Below are 16,786 nucleotides of genomic sequence, written 5' to 3' on the forward strand. Positions count from 1 at the left end.
ATGGACTTTGCAGTCGGTGCAGTAAAACTAGAAACCCATCATTACTTTAAATATGTGCCCATTTGATTAATAAACCCAAAATGAGACCACTAAGTATAAAATTGAACGCATGTCTTTATATGATTTGTTAGTTATGTGCATTTTATATTTTAATATGACTTTACCCAAAATCGGACTACTCTTTGGTATTTGTTTCTATAATAAAGTCCAAATTATATTATAAACTGGTATTATTTTGTTTATTTCCATCATTTTTCATATCTGTTATTCATTGAAGAGTACACTTGGAATAGTTAGCATCCGATCTTCGTCCGTCCGTATGAACGGCAATATCTCTTAAAGCATTAAATTATCAAATTAGAGATTAAACTGTTCTTATCTAAAAGCGTGCTTTTTGAAATGACTACTGTCCACATAGAAAATGCGAGTAACGGGTATATGATAGTCGAGGTACTCGAGTATGGCGTTGAGGTTGTTTTTGTGTTTAATAACCAGGCATAGTACACATCACAGTACAATTCATTTTAAGTGTGTTTGTTGGATATTTTATCGCCAGCGATATTTATTTCATTCCTTACAAATTTAATTGTTTGGTATTTATTTACAACCAACAAAATCATATCCTGGCCTGCTTAATCCACTAACAGTACCAACACGTAATATAGCACCCGAACGGTCGTTAAGCAGCGCCTCGCTAGAAGATGTACTAGCCTCGCTATTAGGACTACCAACTGCCTTCTTATCCGGCCAGAACAGCAATTCCTACAGCAGCTACACTCCCAATGCGGCGACAACAGGTATGAACCTGTAAGTTTACTTTTAATATTACAATATTAACAATATTAGGTAGAGGGACTTACATCATTAATTTTTTAGCTTGCTTTTAATTTATCTTACAAAATATCACTGCGAAATATCGTCTTTGTACTATGTTCAAATATAGAGCGTTACTGTGGTCGGAAGACCACGTAGGGACTTTTGGCCGAGAAGAGTTAGCAAAGACGACTACTACACACCAAATTCTGAAATTCTCCTGATTAACTTATCTTATATGTATCCTATTCATCAATCAAAAGCCAGTCCAAAACAAAGCTTACATAGTACATAGTGGTTCAATAGAAAGAATGGTGTAAAGAGGTGTAAAGAATTTTTGAAAATTTGCCTGATTAAGCTGGTTTTTTATTTGTTGATATCGTATCGTCATTTAAAGGATATAAAAAAACACGAATTTGGATAGTTTTTTAAAGTCCTAAAATAATTTTTTATTAATTAGTGGGATATAAAAAACTTTGGTTGTACGACTTTTTTGAAACCCCGACTTTTTTGACACGCAGTTTTAAAAAAAGACACTGTTCCATATATATACAAATATAATTATCAAGATCTAGTTTGGGTTCCCCACATTTACCCGAACCATTTTTGATTAAAGTATTGAGTAAAGATGCACAGTGCACAGTGGACTGGTTTTATGATTTTAAGCGACACACTAAAAGTTCAGCGAAGAAACATAGTGTTTACTTCACTTATAAAACGTACTCATTAAGCGTTCATGAGGTATATATTTTAATTATTTTTAATTTGATGTCGAGCTAGTGGCGCAGCCCAGGAAATTCAGCATTGGTTACGAAGCCCATGACCAGTTGACTACCTGCAAAATGTCTTAGATTAAGATAAGTTTTCATAGAGTTAAGTAAGTTAACTAAAGGCCCTAGAACGTATGAAACTTCATCTGTGGACCACTTAGCGCCATGTAATTTACAGGTGCCGATAATAGAATCAAATGCAATAACGACTCCTCCTCTCTAATTATGCATTAGACTACGTGGACTGGCACGTAGTCTCAAAGCAACCCAGAGAAATCGGAAAGTGACTACTAAAAATCTAAGTCTGTTGTTGTTTCTTGGAAAAGCGACTTTGATTAGGGAATGAGCCGTGAAAGTGCATAGGTAGAAATTTTCAGAAATATAAGGTAACTCCACCTTATTGTTATAACTAGTTGAGAAGTATATAAGAAACGGTTTATGTATTCTGGGTCACTACCCAAGTCGATCTGGACGGAAGTCCATCTGTCTTTAAGAGCTAGCAAGTTGAGACTAAGCATGTAAGAAAGTTGCCCACTCTAACGCACAAAATGTTGCCCAAAACTGCCACTCCCACCCCTTTTCCAATTTACATTTCACATTTTTATCTTATCATTTGTCTCGTCAATTTCCAGCGATATGCCAGAAATATCATGAGACCAAATATCAAAAGAGCAAAATTATTAAATAGGTTTTATTAAAATTATAAATTTAAATAAGATCCACCGCACTCATATTTGCTATTGCGTTCTATTTTTTAATTACTAGACGAAGGCGCTACTTTTCCTTTTATTTTTAGAAAAGAATTTGATCAAGAAAAAATAATGCGTGTGATCTTTCCTTATGTTTACGTTTATGTTTACCTAGAAACATATGTTGTGTAAATTGATTATGGCACTACTTTAATATATACTCCATTAATTTACATACATATGTATGGATACCGGCTTCCGCCATGGAATGCTCTTTGTTGTTCTTTTAAAACACTACCAATACCCAAGGGTAAATAATCCGAAAAAATATATTTTATAAAAGCAGGCGCAGCTTCTCGGCAGCAGCTGGAGGTGCAATCGGCCGCCGAGCAGCAGCGGCTTCGTCGCCGGAGTGAAGGCGACGCCCCCACGCAGGAAAAGCAATATTCCAAGGAGCAACCCCATACGTCCAACTCGCATTCAGTTGAAGCTGTAGACAGTGCCCAGCCAAATAACCCCAAAGAGAGCCGGCGGGCATCGCTTGGTGACCCCGACTTCGCAGCTACACGGTCGGAAACAGGAAGCGGACAGCTGCAACTCATCGAGGGACCGAAGACGGGCTTTGGATCGGGACAACATGTTCGCTGCCGCAACAGCAAGTGTGACCAGAGTACCTCTCCCAGCGATGCAAAGAAGCTCTACAAGTCGTGTCACAATTGTTCCCATTTATACTGTTCGCGTGAGTGTCGGCGGGCACACTGGGAGAAGCATCGGAAGGCTTGCCTGCACTCGCGTGCCTCCAATATTTGTCGCCAGGTGCTGGCCACGTGCAAGGACGACATCGACTCGCAGCGCCATCTGAGTCTTTTAGCCCGCAAAGGCAGCCTTTCTCAGGGACGTGGCGTTGTGCGTGTGCTTTTTCGTAGTGCCGAGGCGGCGGAAGGATTCATTAAGAACGGGTTCCAGTGCATGGGGGAGGCTTCGTACGTACGTTGGCCAGACCTTATGCCCGCCGAGATGGGCCTGGAGTTATACTCAGAGCTTCTTAAGCTCAGCACGGAGTACAAGCCGGAAACCAAGATGCTCATTTACGTTGCTATTTGCGTGGTATCCGAGGCACCGGGAATGGGACAGGCACCTGTGCGCTGGGAACGCCAACTGGTGAGTCGTTGTGCCAAACTGAAACTCTGCAAGACAGTTCTGGCTGAACTAGAGCAACATCAGGCGGCGCTCCTGCAACCGGTGTCTGTTGTGCCAGTGCCGGAGCGGACGGAAATCCTCATTCTAACTTTCAATCCCGGACAGCATAGTAATAGAGAGCTGATCCTTTCAAATATTCTGGAAATTTTGATAAGGCGCGGCGTCATGCTAAGCAAGCACTATCCGGAGGTCTTCGAGCGCCTGCAAACGTACTCTGAGGGACAGAGTGACAAGTTTAATCCGGTGACACTGCATCCACGGGACACACAAACTGGCCAAAACTTTGTATGCATCATTATGGCGGTGCACACGGACAATGAACTAACGAAGCTTCCATCAGCAGCGGATGGCGGCAATCGAGTTACTACCATAGATGTAGGATCTCCTGCGGCTCTCGTGCAACTGGAACTAGGCGATGATCAGATTTTCAAAACCAAGTCCAGAGACAGTTGATTAAGAGCCTACAAAAATGAAAACAATGAGCTTCGGAGAGCAAACGATGGCAACGCTCACTCCTTTCATTCCAGCCATTTCAACGACACCTTGGGGTGTCCCATAGAAAGTACCCGCATGTAAAAAGCATTATTCGAATCTGATTTTTAAAATTATTATTATTATATTTTCAACCTAAAATGTGGCTAAATACGTTTATTTTATTCCACTAGAGCTAAGGAAGGAGTTAAAAAATAAATACTTTGGCCGTAGCCCTATAAACGCTGAAATTCAATTATTGCTCACATAAATCAAAATCGCGAAAACCATAAATCAATCAAACAATAAATCCCAAAAATTATTTAAACAGCTAAAGAGTTATTATAAATGCCCGTTACACGTAGAATAAAAGGTTATACCAGATTCGTTAAAAAGTAGATTTCGACTATATTTCGACAAAGATCAATAGCCGCGTCGAACTGGACCTGTCCGTCCGTATGAACGTCGAGATCTTAGGAACTATAAAAGCTAGAAGGTGGAGATTAAGCTTTCAGATCTAGAGACATACCCGCAGCAGATCAAGTTTGTTGACCCATGCTGCCACGCCCACAACTGCCTCTTATTCTTCACCAATATCTATCAATATCCCATCCCAAAAACATTTTTATAAAAAATTTAGCGTTCGCATTTCCAATAGTTGAGTAACTGGTATCTGATATCTGGGGACGTCGACCATAGTTATCTCTTGTTTTGTGTTAGATTTCTTTTTATAGTTAGTAAAACCATCAAAAGAGCAAGTTCTCTAGCTCGAAAAGTAAATTAAAAAAGGATTTGAAAGTTGTTTGATTAATAAGTATTTGACTGAGAGGACTGTGAACCAAATACATTTAGCTTAAATTACTGCAGATCTTTTAAAGAAAAGTTACCAACAAAATAATCCTAAGAACCTCGGCTAAAAACAATAATCTCTAAAAGAACTACTTCCGCCGGAATTTGCTCCAAAAAAGTAAAAGGTTACTTTAAAATAACAGCAAACTCATACAAGCTTGAATGAATAGACGCAATAGTGTGTCTGCCTTCTAAACCGGGTTTTCACTTTTATCTCGCTAATGAATGGGTTTTCATGAAAGCGAGCTTGACAAAAAAGTGGTACCCAAAGCATTAAGTCGACAGACAGCATTAAAAATATCACCATATCACAATGCAACTAGAACAGCCATTTTACATGCGCACTTATTTGTAATAAAATGATTTATGTAAAGCTTAAATTATTTATGCCGAGAAGTAATCATTCATGTGGGTAACTGTTGAAATTGCTTTTCTGTTATTGCTTTTAACCGCATAAGGACCGTCATTCTGGATAGGATATTTCGGTTGTTTTGGCATACTGTTGTAATACATGAGGTGGCCCTCGCCAGTTTTGTTTAACTTGATTCTTGTCCAAGGCTGCATAACAGAAGGATCGGGCTTTGGCTAGGACTTTTAATTCTTTTGAATTTAGTGGGTGAGTGACGGTTGGCAGGGTAGGCGGTAGAAAAATGAAATCGTTGTTAAGCTACAATATATAATAAATACTAAAGAGCCAAGTTGGGTTCAACAAAATGACAAAAATAAACCAATAACATCGTTATTTAAATGAAAATGTTACTACAAAATCGTATAATTACATTCTTGCGCGACGTAAAATTTAAGCTTGAGGAGCGAGTTAAATTTAAAATGTTTATGTTTCAAAAAAATAAAAAGGACAAGAAATTACGGAAAAAAAAAAATGCTTAAAATGTGTATTTTTGTTATGTTTTGAACATATACACAACATCTATTTTAAATGTTGCTTATATTGTTTATCCAAAGCTTAAAAATAATTTGTTTTAAAATTTGAAAATTATTAACATGAATAAAAGGCATACAACTATTAAACACATCCTTTCCGTAACTTTGTAACGATTTTAGTTTTTAAGCAGTAGCAGAATTATTAAAATAAAACGTGGACCAACCACAGACACAGATCTTCCTATATAATCGTGAATATATACACATGATTGCATAGTGCATGCAATCAACATTTAAAGAAAAAAACTACAATCGCGTGTAACTAAAACATATTCATTCTTGAATAATCTTATGTGTGTATATTAGTTTGTATGAGTATATATAAGTTTGTAATGACTGCAAATTCAAAAATGGTCATTAAGCAGAGTCCATATTCGTAAATACATCTTCAGTGCATTGCATTGTTAATTTCCCAATAACCAAACCTAATTTCAATTTAAAGCTTTTTTGCTCTATAATACAAGCCATGAATCCTAATTATTAAACACTTGGCTTGCATTATTGTAAAAAATTCGTTGCCACTTCACAACTTTACTACATATGTAAAAATATTTTATTTCTAACATGTAATTCCCAAAAAAATAAAAATAATATGTTTGAAAGTGCGTCCCTTTTACAAATCAACAGCACGAATTTTTTTTTGTAAAAAGACAGCAGTAATAATAATCTGATTTTCGAAAAATTTTAACTTTATTTTACTCTTATGTCTACGAATATTTAAAGTTTCGTGTATTTATTTATTATATTCATTACCGATATTCAAATTTGCTGACCTTATAGGTTCACGTAAGAATAAGATGAACTTGGCAAAACACTAACAAAAATAAATTTAAAGTAAAAAGGTGCTTACATGAATTATAAAAACCCATAAGACGATGAAAGCGGTGGAAAATGTGCCTATTTCTATTTCCCTCTAAATTCTTGGTTAAGGCACTTGCAATTGGAGTAGGTTAGTAAAAAATTGTATTTTATTCAAATATTTATTTGATTTTATGCATTATTTAATACATACTTATAGTAGATATATTTAATTAAAATATATTTAAGCTTATAACTTTCAACTTATATGTGTGTGTTATTACCTGTGCATATTCATACGTATCGGATTTGCTCGTATCGTCACCTAATAAATCCATATTTTACACCTACAATTTTTATAAGAGAATAGCCTATAACACTTAAAAATACGATGCCTATACATATATGCGTTTAATGTTTAAAGATGTTTAAGTATATTATACAAGCTATCAAATAAATTAGGTTCATTTGTATGCTTATCGTAAAAAGCGTTTTTGGGTTTCGCCCATTTTTGAAGATCTCACATGAAAGTGCAGAAAGGACATATGCAGCTGAAGTGTTAACGATGGAATATCGTTTGTCTATTCTTTAATATCATTGTGGTGAGATATGCGCCCGCAGAGGTGGTTCTGGGGTTAGCATAGGTGGAGGCAGATGATCATAGTAACGCTCGATAAACTGAAGCTAAGCAGTGTCTCTGACTTCCTTAAGCTGCCTGTCACCTCTGCATTTAAACTATCTATAACCCACCGATAATCACTTCCTGTTGGGCCTCATCCTCCATGTCAGGAATCTCCTGCTTATGCACTATCATCCCATCGCTGCTGGTCTGACGAGGCGCTGTTTGGCCGTACTTTTGGTGTATGCCGCGGTGACGCTTGAGTGCAAAACGATCAGCGAATGCTGCAGAGCAAATCTCGCACTTGTAGGGCTTTTCTCCGGAGTGTACCTTTGCGTGGTTCTTAAGGTGCGCCGCCTGAGAAAAGGCCGAGCCACAAATTTCACACTTGTATGGCTTTTCGCCCGTGTGAATGCGCCTATGATTCCAAAGAGTAGCGTGGCGCGCAAATCCTTTGTCGCAAACACCGCACACATAGGGTCGCTCGCCACTGTGCGTGCGTTCATGGTTCTTGAGATGTGGTGACTGTGAAAACTGCATGCCGCAGGTTTGGCATCTATATAAAAATAACGCATTTAGTATAAAGAGATTAATTTCAAGTAGAAGATCGGTATTACTTATAGGGTTTCTCGCCTGTATGAATACGCGCGTGATTTTTTAAATACACGGCTTTAGCAAAAGCCAACCCACATATGCTGCACTTGTAGTTTTTTTCACCGCTGTGTAGCTTTTTATGGGACCACAGACTTGAGTAACGTGAAAACAGACCACCGCATATATTACAACTGAAGGGTTTGGACGGATTTCTGCAGGACAAACACCTTGGTTTTGTTAGCGTAGGATAAGGTTGCAATTTCATTTTATACTCACTCAGTTTTAACAGTAACTGATTGCTTCACCGATCCGCCTACCCCGCTGTGCGAAGCGTGCGAGTGCTGTCCCACTAGCACCACGCCGGAGCCATTGCATTTCTGGCATTTGGTCATCTGCTGGGAATTTCGTTTTTTCACAGGATGGTGGCCAGGCCCACTGCTCGCCTCTCGCTTTGGCGTTGTACCGCCAGTCTGTGCAGCCACAATTTGCTGAAGTTGTGCTTGGGCCTGAGGAGTCGTTGATATGATTTGCACGGGATGCGCCATTTGACCTGCAAAAGATGAAGTTAGTTATGGTGCATTGGAAATGCAAACTTTCACAACTACCGTCTTGGGCGACGAAGAGCTGTTGCTGTTGTTGCGCTGTTTGTTCAGCCTGCATGCAGGACTCGCAGCGCACCTGCTTTGGACCTTTGCGTTTGGACTGCTGCAGCATAGAGCTTCCGCAAGTTATGCACTTGCTTGCCTTTGACTCATGTTGCTGTTGCTGCATTACAGATTGCTGAACTGGCTCCAGCGTGTCAGAAGACACAATCTGTATCTGACCCATCTGACCATTTCCAATGATGTTCTGTGCCTGCACAAGCCCCTGCGCGCTGACCACGGCAATAGAATCGCCGCCCGCTTGGGCGTTATGCTGTTGTTGTTGCTGCTGTTCCCCGTCTGTATGCATCCGCTTATGAGCATTAAGCAGTGCCAAATGGGGGAACATATCTGAACATACGTCACACTTAAAGCTTATGTTGGATATGGTGTTCTGCAAAGAAGAAAAGCTTTAGGCTTTGGTTAACGAGACCTCCATTTACATACAGCTGCAATTGGCTTATTTTGATTGACTATCTGGATGCGGCCTTGTGCGTCTACCGTGGCGATGCCAAGAGCTGCACCCTGATTGAGAGGCATTCCGTTGACCAGGGCGTAGTTGTATCCGCCCACGGGCTGGGCTATATAACACGTCTTATTGTCGTCTGTGGTGGCCAGCTGCGCGAGATTGACGGTACCGCCATTGCCCTATGTGAAGACAATATAATATATAATATAATACGTCAGCACCATTAACATATAGTAAGTATAGGTATAGTACTTACATTTGTCGTGTAATAGAAGGTAGGCTGCTGCTCCGTTTTTTGGCCCTCTATTTTGGGCTGTTTAAGAATGGTGCCATCCGCCGTCTGGTACTGTATTGTGGCCGGCTGCCCATTAATGGCATTTGTGAAGATAATGTTTTTGGTAAGGTCTTCCATGGTGCCCAAAAGTCGCTTATGCTTGACAATTAACTTTTATCATACGTTGGCCTTTTATTTACTGCAGCTCCGTCGCGCTTTTCAACACTGCATCACGCGACGCTAATTCTATAAAAGAGAAAAAGAGATGAATATAGTGTCATAGGAACCCAGCGAAAACGACTGATTAAAAATGGCGACGGTGAGACAAAATATATGTACATACGCGACACAAAACATACACAGACGAACGTTTAATGCAGCAGCTCTTTACATTAACAGACTCTAGTATCTAAATCACCTTCGTTTTATTATCATACAATACTGTGTTATTTTTTTCATTATTAATATTACCTTTTACGCAACCGGACCACACCATAAATTGCGTTTTGCCTCCTCCACAATAAAATTGTTAAGATTTGAGTTGGTGTAAAATTGTATTCGTGGATTGATAACGTATTTTAACGATATATTGTTTTGAATAATACAATATATATATTTAAATAGTGTTATCTTTTTCTAACAAATTCCAGCACTTTAACTTTCAGCCCATCATTTTTTACGATTGCTAAAGAGAGATGGAGACAGAACAACGCTCAAAGAGAGAGCAGACGAGCAGCAGTTCTACTTTTTAAAAGTGTGACCGTTTCACTACTCATTGTAATACACATTGCCCTCGAAAATATACCAAAATTCACAAAGAACTGGTTGGTTTTCTTAGAGTCTTTTCACACTTATTCGATAGTTCAGAAAACTTAAATATTCTGATGTACTTTTCGTACTTCGTAACTTGGGTTACATCAACACAGCTATATTTTGTCTCCTACTTAAAATGCAGACCTTATGATCAGTAGAATCTGGTTGTTATTAGCTTTTGCAATAAAAATTTTTTGTGTTGACCTGCGTTCAAAACACGTTTTAAATTTATTGAGAATAAACTTGAAGTATTCTACAAGCTAAGGTAACAGTGTAGGTGCATGGGTTAATGTTAATAAAATATTCCATAAAGTTACCATATAAAACGTACTTAATTTTGTATACTTCAGTCTCTTAGGAATTCTTATTTAACTTTTTCACTCGAAGTAATGGACTTGTTTCTAAGTCACAAGTTTTTTCACTTAGCAATGCAATTGCACCACCATTAATATTATATGAATGCTGAGTTAGGGGACAACAGATTTTTTATGATATTGCAACCCCACGTAGTGACTTAAAGCACGCATACGTTTTGGTATTGATATCAAGATTCTGGATGAACAGAGTTCTTCGAGTGTGTGATTGGTGTTTGAAGATTTCAGCTTCAGTGATTTCCAACGATTATGTTGTATTGGTTTTAGCTAAATTATGTAACATGTAAAAGAAGGTGTTATATATATTTAGAAGAACGTTTTTTTTGCAAATCTATATAAATTAGTCTTGTAAATCAATATATGATAATATATCAAAAAACTTTTCAACAGGGTGCGCGTTTGAGTAGGCGGGGCAACGTATGGTAACAAATGTTTGGAAGCTGCATGCTTAGTCTCCAAATTATATCTTTTATAGTTACTGGGATCGAGGTGTTTATACAGATATGGCCAGGTCAAAGACACTAGAATAACAAGATGCGTAAACTACATACGATTTTTTGGCACATGATTTTTTCGGCGTTGCTCTCGAAGTTGCTCCAGGCTTTCTCGAATTTTTGTTCAAGTGCGACAGAGCGGAGAGCTATACAGCGAACAGCTCTTTTCTACGCATACAATGACAGCAGACAACTGTCCCACGTGTGCCCACGATGCTCACGCATTGTAAATTTGACAAAATATGCCCTTCACCTTAGAAGTTCTTAAACTTTAAATCTATATCTATGATAAATTGGCACCATTTGAAAAATTCTTGTTTTGCAATGCCTTAACGTTCTTAAATATAGCTTAGAAATAGTAATAACCGAATCTATGTACATAATATTACAAAACAAACTTCAAAAATGACTTTATATTAGAATATTTGTCATTAGAGATTTCAGCTTGCGATGTGTGAAAAATTAATAAGGCAATGATTGTTGAGTGCTTTTGTCCACACTTTTGCAATACACAGTTTTCATATTTTTATTTATTTTATACATTTTTATTACTTAATAGACTCGGACTTCGGGAAACTAAAGGCACCCTTTTTTTAATATTTGTAACATACACATATTTTGAAATATATTTAAAAATAATAAAAAACAAATGTGTATAAAAAAATGTATTGTTGAGCAATGCATTAAGTGACAGTAGTGCTTTCTCATTACGGTCTTATATAAATAATGAATGTTATATATATTACACATAATTAATTATCAACATAAATATAAATATGTATAAATTTTAACAAACGAATTTAAAAATATTTAAAATTATAATAGTCATATTGCTACGAAATTGGCCAAAACTCCAAATACATATGATCGAAGAAACAGAATTGATTTCGGCCCGAAAATCGTCTTCTAGCACACGTACGTACGCACACAAATACGCGTTCTCGTCTATTGTTTTTACTTACACAAGCAAGCAAATTATATTTTTAGATTTCTTACGCTCTCAGCGTAAGCGAGCGGAAAGAGAGAAATTTTGGCCTTCACCAAAAAAGTAGCTGCATAGTGCCAAACCAATTTATGGCCGTTACGCATCTTGTTATTCTAGTGTCTTTGGTAGAAAAGAATAGAATAGATAAATGCAAGAATTCAATTTTCGAGCTAGAATGAAAGCGAAACACATTGTTGCGGTTTCATATTCGTCGCGGCCACGCAAATATGCCGTAGCGACGTTAACTTAAGTTAACTACCCCCCAGAATGCCGTTGTTGCCGTATTTCACACGCTCGCCGTAGCTACGTTAACTTAAGTTAGCTACCACACCCCGCCTGGATGGGATCCAGGCTGCTGGGTTGTATTTCACAGTGTGCCGCGCCGCCTGCATGAAGTTCTCCCGCGCATGTGATGTGAGCCGGCAGAAGGTGGCGCTGGTTGATGGGGTGCAAGCTTTGACCAAAGACACTAGAATAACAAGATGCGTAACAGGCATACATTCGTTTGGGACTATGCAGCCACTTTTTTGGTGAAGGCCAAATTTGCTCTCTTTTCGCTCGCTCACGCTGAGAGCGTAAGAAATGTAAAAATAGAATTCGCTTGCTTGTGTGAGTAAAAACAAGAGACGAGAACACGTATATGTGTGCGTGTTGTGCTAGAAGACGATTTTCGGGCCGAAATCAATTCTGATCGAAGAAACGAATTTACATATTTGGAGTTGTGGCCAATTTCGTAGCAATATGATGAAATAAAATAATAATTCCCTGACTATTATAATTTTAAAGTTTTTTATATTCGTTTGTTAAAATCGCCGCTCGAATTAGCTACCGTTTACATATTTATATTTTATTCTTATTTTATTTATATTATGTTATGTTAATTAATTATTTGTAATATAAGCTGAATATAATGCGCATCTTAAATAATAAAAATGGTTCATTTACATACATCATATTAAGTCAAATGACTTAATAAGTATACTAAATAATTAAAGCAAATACAAAGGAAATTATTATAACTACTGTAATTTGAAACATAAATTTTCCAAAAAGAAGACATAACATTGAGAAATAAATATTTCATAAAAATAATAATTATTTTTTAATTTCATAAAAAAATAATAATTTTATTAATAAATAATTAAAATAATAATTTTATTAATAAATAATAAAAATAATAATTTTATTAATAAATAATAAAAATAATAATATTTCATAATAATATTTCATAAAAAATAATAATACGTAGTAGAAAATAAAAATTAATAAAATAAATAAAAATATGAAAACAGTTCGTTGCAAAAGTCATATCGTCAGGCACGAAGTGCGGACACAAGCACTCAACAATCATTGCCTTATTAATTTTTCTCACGCCGCAAGCTGAATACCCTAATGACAAGTATTCTAATATAAAGTCATTTTCGAAATTTATTTTGTGATGTACATAGATTCGTCTATTACTATTTCTAAGCTTTATTTAAATAATAATAACGTTAAGGCAATGCAAAACAAGAAATTTTCGCATGGTGCCAATTGATAAAAAATAATATAGATTTAAAGTCAACGAACTTCTAAGGTAAAGGGCATATTTTGTCAAATTTACAATACATGAGCATACGTGTGCACACATACAGTTGTATGTTATCACTGTATGCGTAGAAAAGAGCTGTTTGCTGTAGCGCTCTCCGCTCTTTCTCTCTCGAACAAAAACTCAAGAGAGCCTGGAGCCACCTCTAGAGCCACGGCCAAAAAATCGCGTGCCAAAAATTTGTATGGCCGTTACGCATCTTGTTATTCTAGTGTCTTTGAGTGAACGGTGTCAATTTGCGACTCTTTTGCTGTCTTGAGGATTAGGTTGACGGTGGCAGTTAGTTTATTGATTTGAATCTGGATTTTGGTATTAATTTCTATTTGCCTATTGTTCGCCTCTAAAACCCTACTCTTTTCTAAATCACCGGCATCAGGTGTGCCGGCTACAACCTTCAGTATGGAGCCCAGGAATTCCAGGCATCCAGCAAGTCCCGGAGGGGACCTGAATTTACGCTCAGCAGATTTCTCATGTGTGATTGTGGAAATTGATCGAGCATGCCGACCGTCTCCTCTGCCACACGTGCGTACTCCGAAAGATTTGCGGAGTGCCTTACATAGGCAGAATTCTCCCACACCAAGATCTGGCCGTCGACTATGGGAATGTATTTGGCGCGCGAATAATCGGTGATGTGCGCCGATGCCAGTGAAAGATACACGAAAAGGATAAGATTGGTCCTGTGGGTGAAAGTTTAAATGATTGATTTTTCTGTTTTGTAATCAATAGGGAACCCAACACCGATACTAAGAAAAATGCTTAAGAATACGCGCGGAATATGCGCGGATGGCGCTAGGTTTAGATCTAATACAAATTGCGCCAAGTGGCTAAGAAATTTACCATAAAATTAAGCAGTACGCGGATCTCGCTACTGAGCACGTCATTTTAAATTGTGGACCACCCTCCCTTCAATAAGGACCGTGGTCCCCATGTCCGCTTCTGCAGCTTTTTCCTCGCACAACGGCTGAGCTTGTTGCCGAGTCTTCGGTTGGTTTTTACCAACACCTTTTCACCAACCTCGAATACCCTAGTCTGCCGCGAGGCGTTTTCTTATGCCTTTGTCTAAATTTATGCACCTGGCTTGCTCCAGCAACGTGCTGTGGAAATGCTCCACCTGTCCGTTGGAGGTACTGTGCAGTGGTGATGCGTTTGTAATGCTTACACCAAAGTTGTTACAATGGCATTTCGCTGGCCGGATTTGCCCTGCTGCTTGTGCTGGCTACTAAAGTGTGGGTTCTTTGACCCACTTGCCTGCGCTTCTGCTTGTTGGGTCGGTTTTACCCGCTCCTGGGCACTTGCCTTGCATTCATTTTCCTCCACGCTCCTCGCGAAGTTGGCAGCGATCGCATATCTTTCATGGTTCCATTCTACCTCTTGCGCGAGCGGCAGAACTGACGGCCAGTCCCTTGGCTTTGCTGAGAATAGCACATCTGTGAGAATACGCTTGAGTCCCGAAACAAACACACGTAGTGCATCTTCGCGGAACTTTTCACAGAGTCCCCTTGCTAGGAGCGGCTCTTATGACATGTTGACTTTATTAGTCAGCAATGTACGTTTTTTGCTGACTTCATCGTAATATTGCAGTAGGGACATGCTGCCTTGTCTCAGCGTGCCTACCTCTTGCTCGATTGGGACGTTTGTCACTGTATGTGAAGTCGAGGCGACTTATAATCGCGTCAAAGTTAAGTACTGTGCCGAAAGAGGCCAGAACAACATCCGCAGCCCCCTGATTTTGTTTCTTATAATTATAACCGCTTGATAATGGCGTGAGCTGCCGTACGGCCTAAAAATACGGTAGGATGCCAGAGCCGCCAGTCTCCACGAAACGTATGATTCATGTGCGCCTGTGAACTCGGGAAAGCATTTGACGGCATCCAATAGCTCATCGCAGCGGATATCATTACTTATTTCTATGGGTGCTGCCTGCATTACGCATTTCAACTGTTCTGCATCTATGTTTCTTGGAGCGGAGGGTGCTGCAATTGAGTGTCTTGGTGCTGGAACGCGAATGTGATTACCACAGCCAGAGTCTGAATCACTAGACCGACGGCAGGGGGTTCTATAGCGTCGGAAGGGTGAAGTCTTATGCTTCCAATCTAATCAACGAAACTTCGAATACAACGCTTGTGGCTGCAACAAGGCTGCAAAATTCCACGGATCCGTATTACCTTGATACGACAACACAAAACGGACAAGACAAAGGCAAACGGAAAAATTTTGTGCGCGCGTACAATTAATGCGCTGCTTTTAATAACTATTCAAGAAATGTTTTTTTTGTTTTAATTTAAATTATTTTTGCTGCCAATAGCTTATTTCACCAACCTAATCCACCACCACTTCACGCGTTGTTGTGCGTGTTAACACTTTTTATTGTTAAATTTTATCTTGGTAATAAAAAAATTGCAAAAATTGTATTTTTGTTTTTATTGTATTTGTATTTATTTATTTGCAGATTCAAGAATAGTTTAAAAAGAGGTGCCCAGTCTAGTGGGCCTTATAATATATATTTTTTTGTTTTCTAAACCGCAGGGCAGAATTCATTTATACTGGGGCCCAAAAGAACCTACAAAAATTTGGGGCCGATCGGATAATGTTTATAGCCGCCAAATCGCCCCAAAGTTGGAAATTTGGTTTATATGGAAAAATTACTCATACGTTAACTTTTTTTTGTCTAACTTCTTTAAAAATGGTTTATGAGGAAGTAAGGATTGTATAACCGCACGTCTGGCAGCTGCTGTTGATGGATGCCAAGGTATCCGATAGAAAAGCTGTTCATATTTTGACGGCAACTTCTGAAGCATTCGGAGTAGACCTAAATAGTCTAATTTTAAAAAGAAATTCAGTACGAAACGCAAGAAGAAAGTACCGAGAGCTTGCTCTTACAAGCACAATTTCAGATTTTGGCGAGGAAGTGAGTAAATCATGAAATCGAGAAATGTATGTTTTTTAGGTCAGTAATGCACGTTCAATGGTCGTTCATTGGAATGGTAAACTAATGGATGATATTGTTGGCACACAAAAAGTAGATCGCATTGCAGTTCTGGTTAGCTAAAATGGCATATCTAAATTTCTATGTGCTACTATCATTGAACCTTCTACTGGGGAAAACATTGCAAAGGCTGTACTTGACGCGTTAATAAGGTGGAATATAAATTAGGAGCGACTGTCTTTCTTCAAAAATTTGTATTTAAAATAAATTCTTCTATTTCCTTGCCGACATCACATATATGTGATGCTCATATATGAGCTTATCTTGAAAAGCGTTTTTAAGCAGTGCTCCCGAGGTACTTTTGTTCAACCAAAGACAATAGAATAATAAGATCAGTAACGCCATACGATTTTTTGGCACGCGATTTTTTGGCAGTGGCTCTAGAGGTGGCTCCAGGCTCTCTCGAGTTTTTGTTCG

General features: G+C 38.3%; 2 protein-coding genes across 16 annotated transcripts in view; one reads left to right on the forward strand and one right to left on the reverse strand.

The window, feature by feature from the left end:
- Nucleotides 1–4,186, forward strand: part of LOC117135175 — a 35,057-nt gene extending 30,871 nt beyond the window's left edge. For 6 of the 14 annotated variants that reach the window (XM_033295287.1, XM_033295244.1, XM_033295252.1 and 3 more), the window contains exons 9-10: nt 648–797; nt 2,616–3,925. In XM_033295287.1, coding sequence (XP_033151178.1) covers nt 648–797; nt 2,616–3,925 — 1,460 coding nt within the window. Of the gene's footprint in view, nt 1–647; nt 808–2,615 lie in introns of all 14 variants that reach the window. The other 8 variants (XM_033295296.1, XM_033295304.1, XM_033295315.1 and 5 more) reach the window with 8 other exon arrangements.
- A 2,833-nt stretch (nt 4,187–7,019) lies between these two features.
- Nucleotides 7,020–9,864, reverse strand: LOC117135237 (zinc finger protein 93). 2 transcript variants are annotated; one of them, XM_033295375.1, is made up of 7 exons: nt 9,601–9,864; nt 9,112–9,375; nt 8,834–9,034; nt 8,351–8,780; nt 8,022–8,295; nt 7,769–7,972; nt 7,020–7,707 (listed from the first exon to the last, which is right to left on the reverse strand). In XM_033295375.1, the coding sequence occupies exons 2-7, from the start codon at nt 9,265–9,267 to the stop codon at nt 7,272–7,274; spliced, it is 1,701 nt and encodes a 566-aa protein (XP_033151266.1). In that variant the 5' UTR covers nt 9,268–9,375; nt 9,601–9,864; the 3' UTR covers nt 7,020–7,271. The 2 variants fall into 2 exon arrangements, with proteins under 2 accessions (XP_033151266.1, XP_033151275.1); XM_033295384.1 differs by having other exon boundaries at nt 7,769–7,957; nt 9,601–9,862.
- Nucleotides 9,865–16,786: the final 6,922 nt, after the last annotated feature.

The sequence above is a fragment of the Drosophila mauritiana genome, chromosome 2L (genome assembly GCF_004382145.1).
Source record: "Drosophila mauritiana strain mau12 chromosome 2L, ASM438214v1, whole genome shotgun sequence".
NCBI lineage: Eukaryota > Metazoa > Arthropoda > Insecta > Diptera > Drosophilidae > Drosophila > Drosophila mauritiana.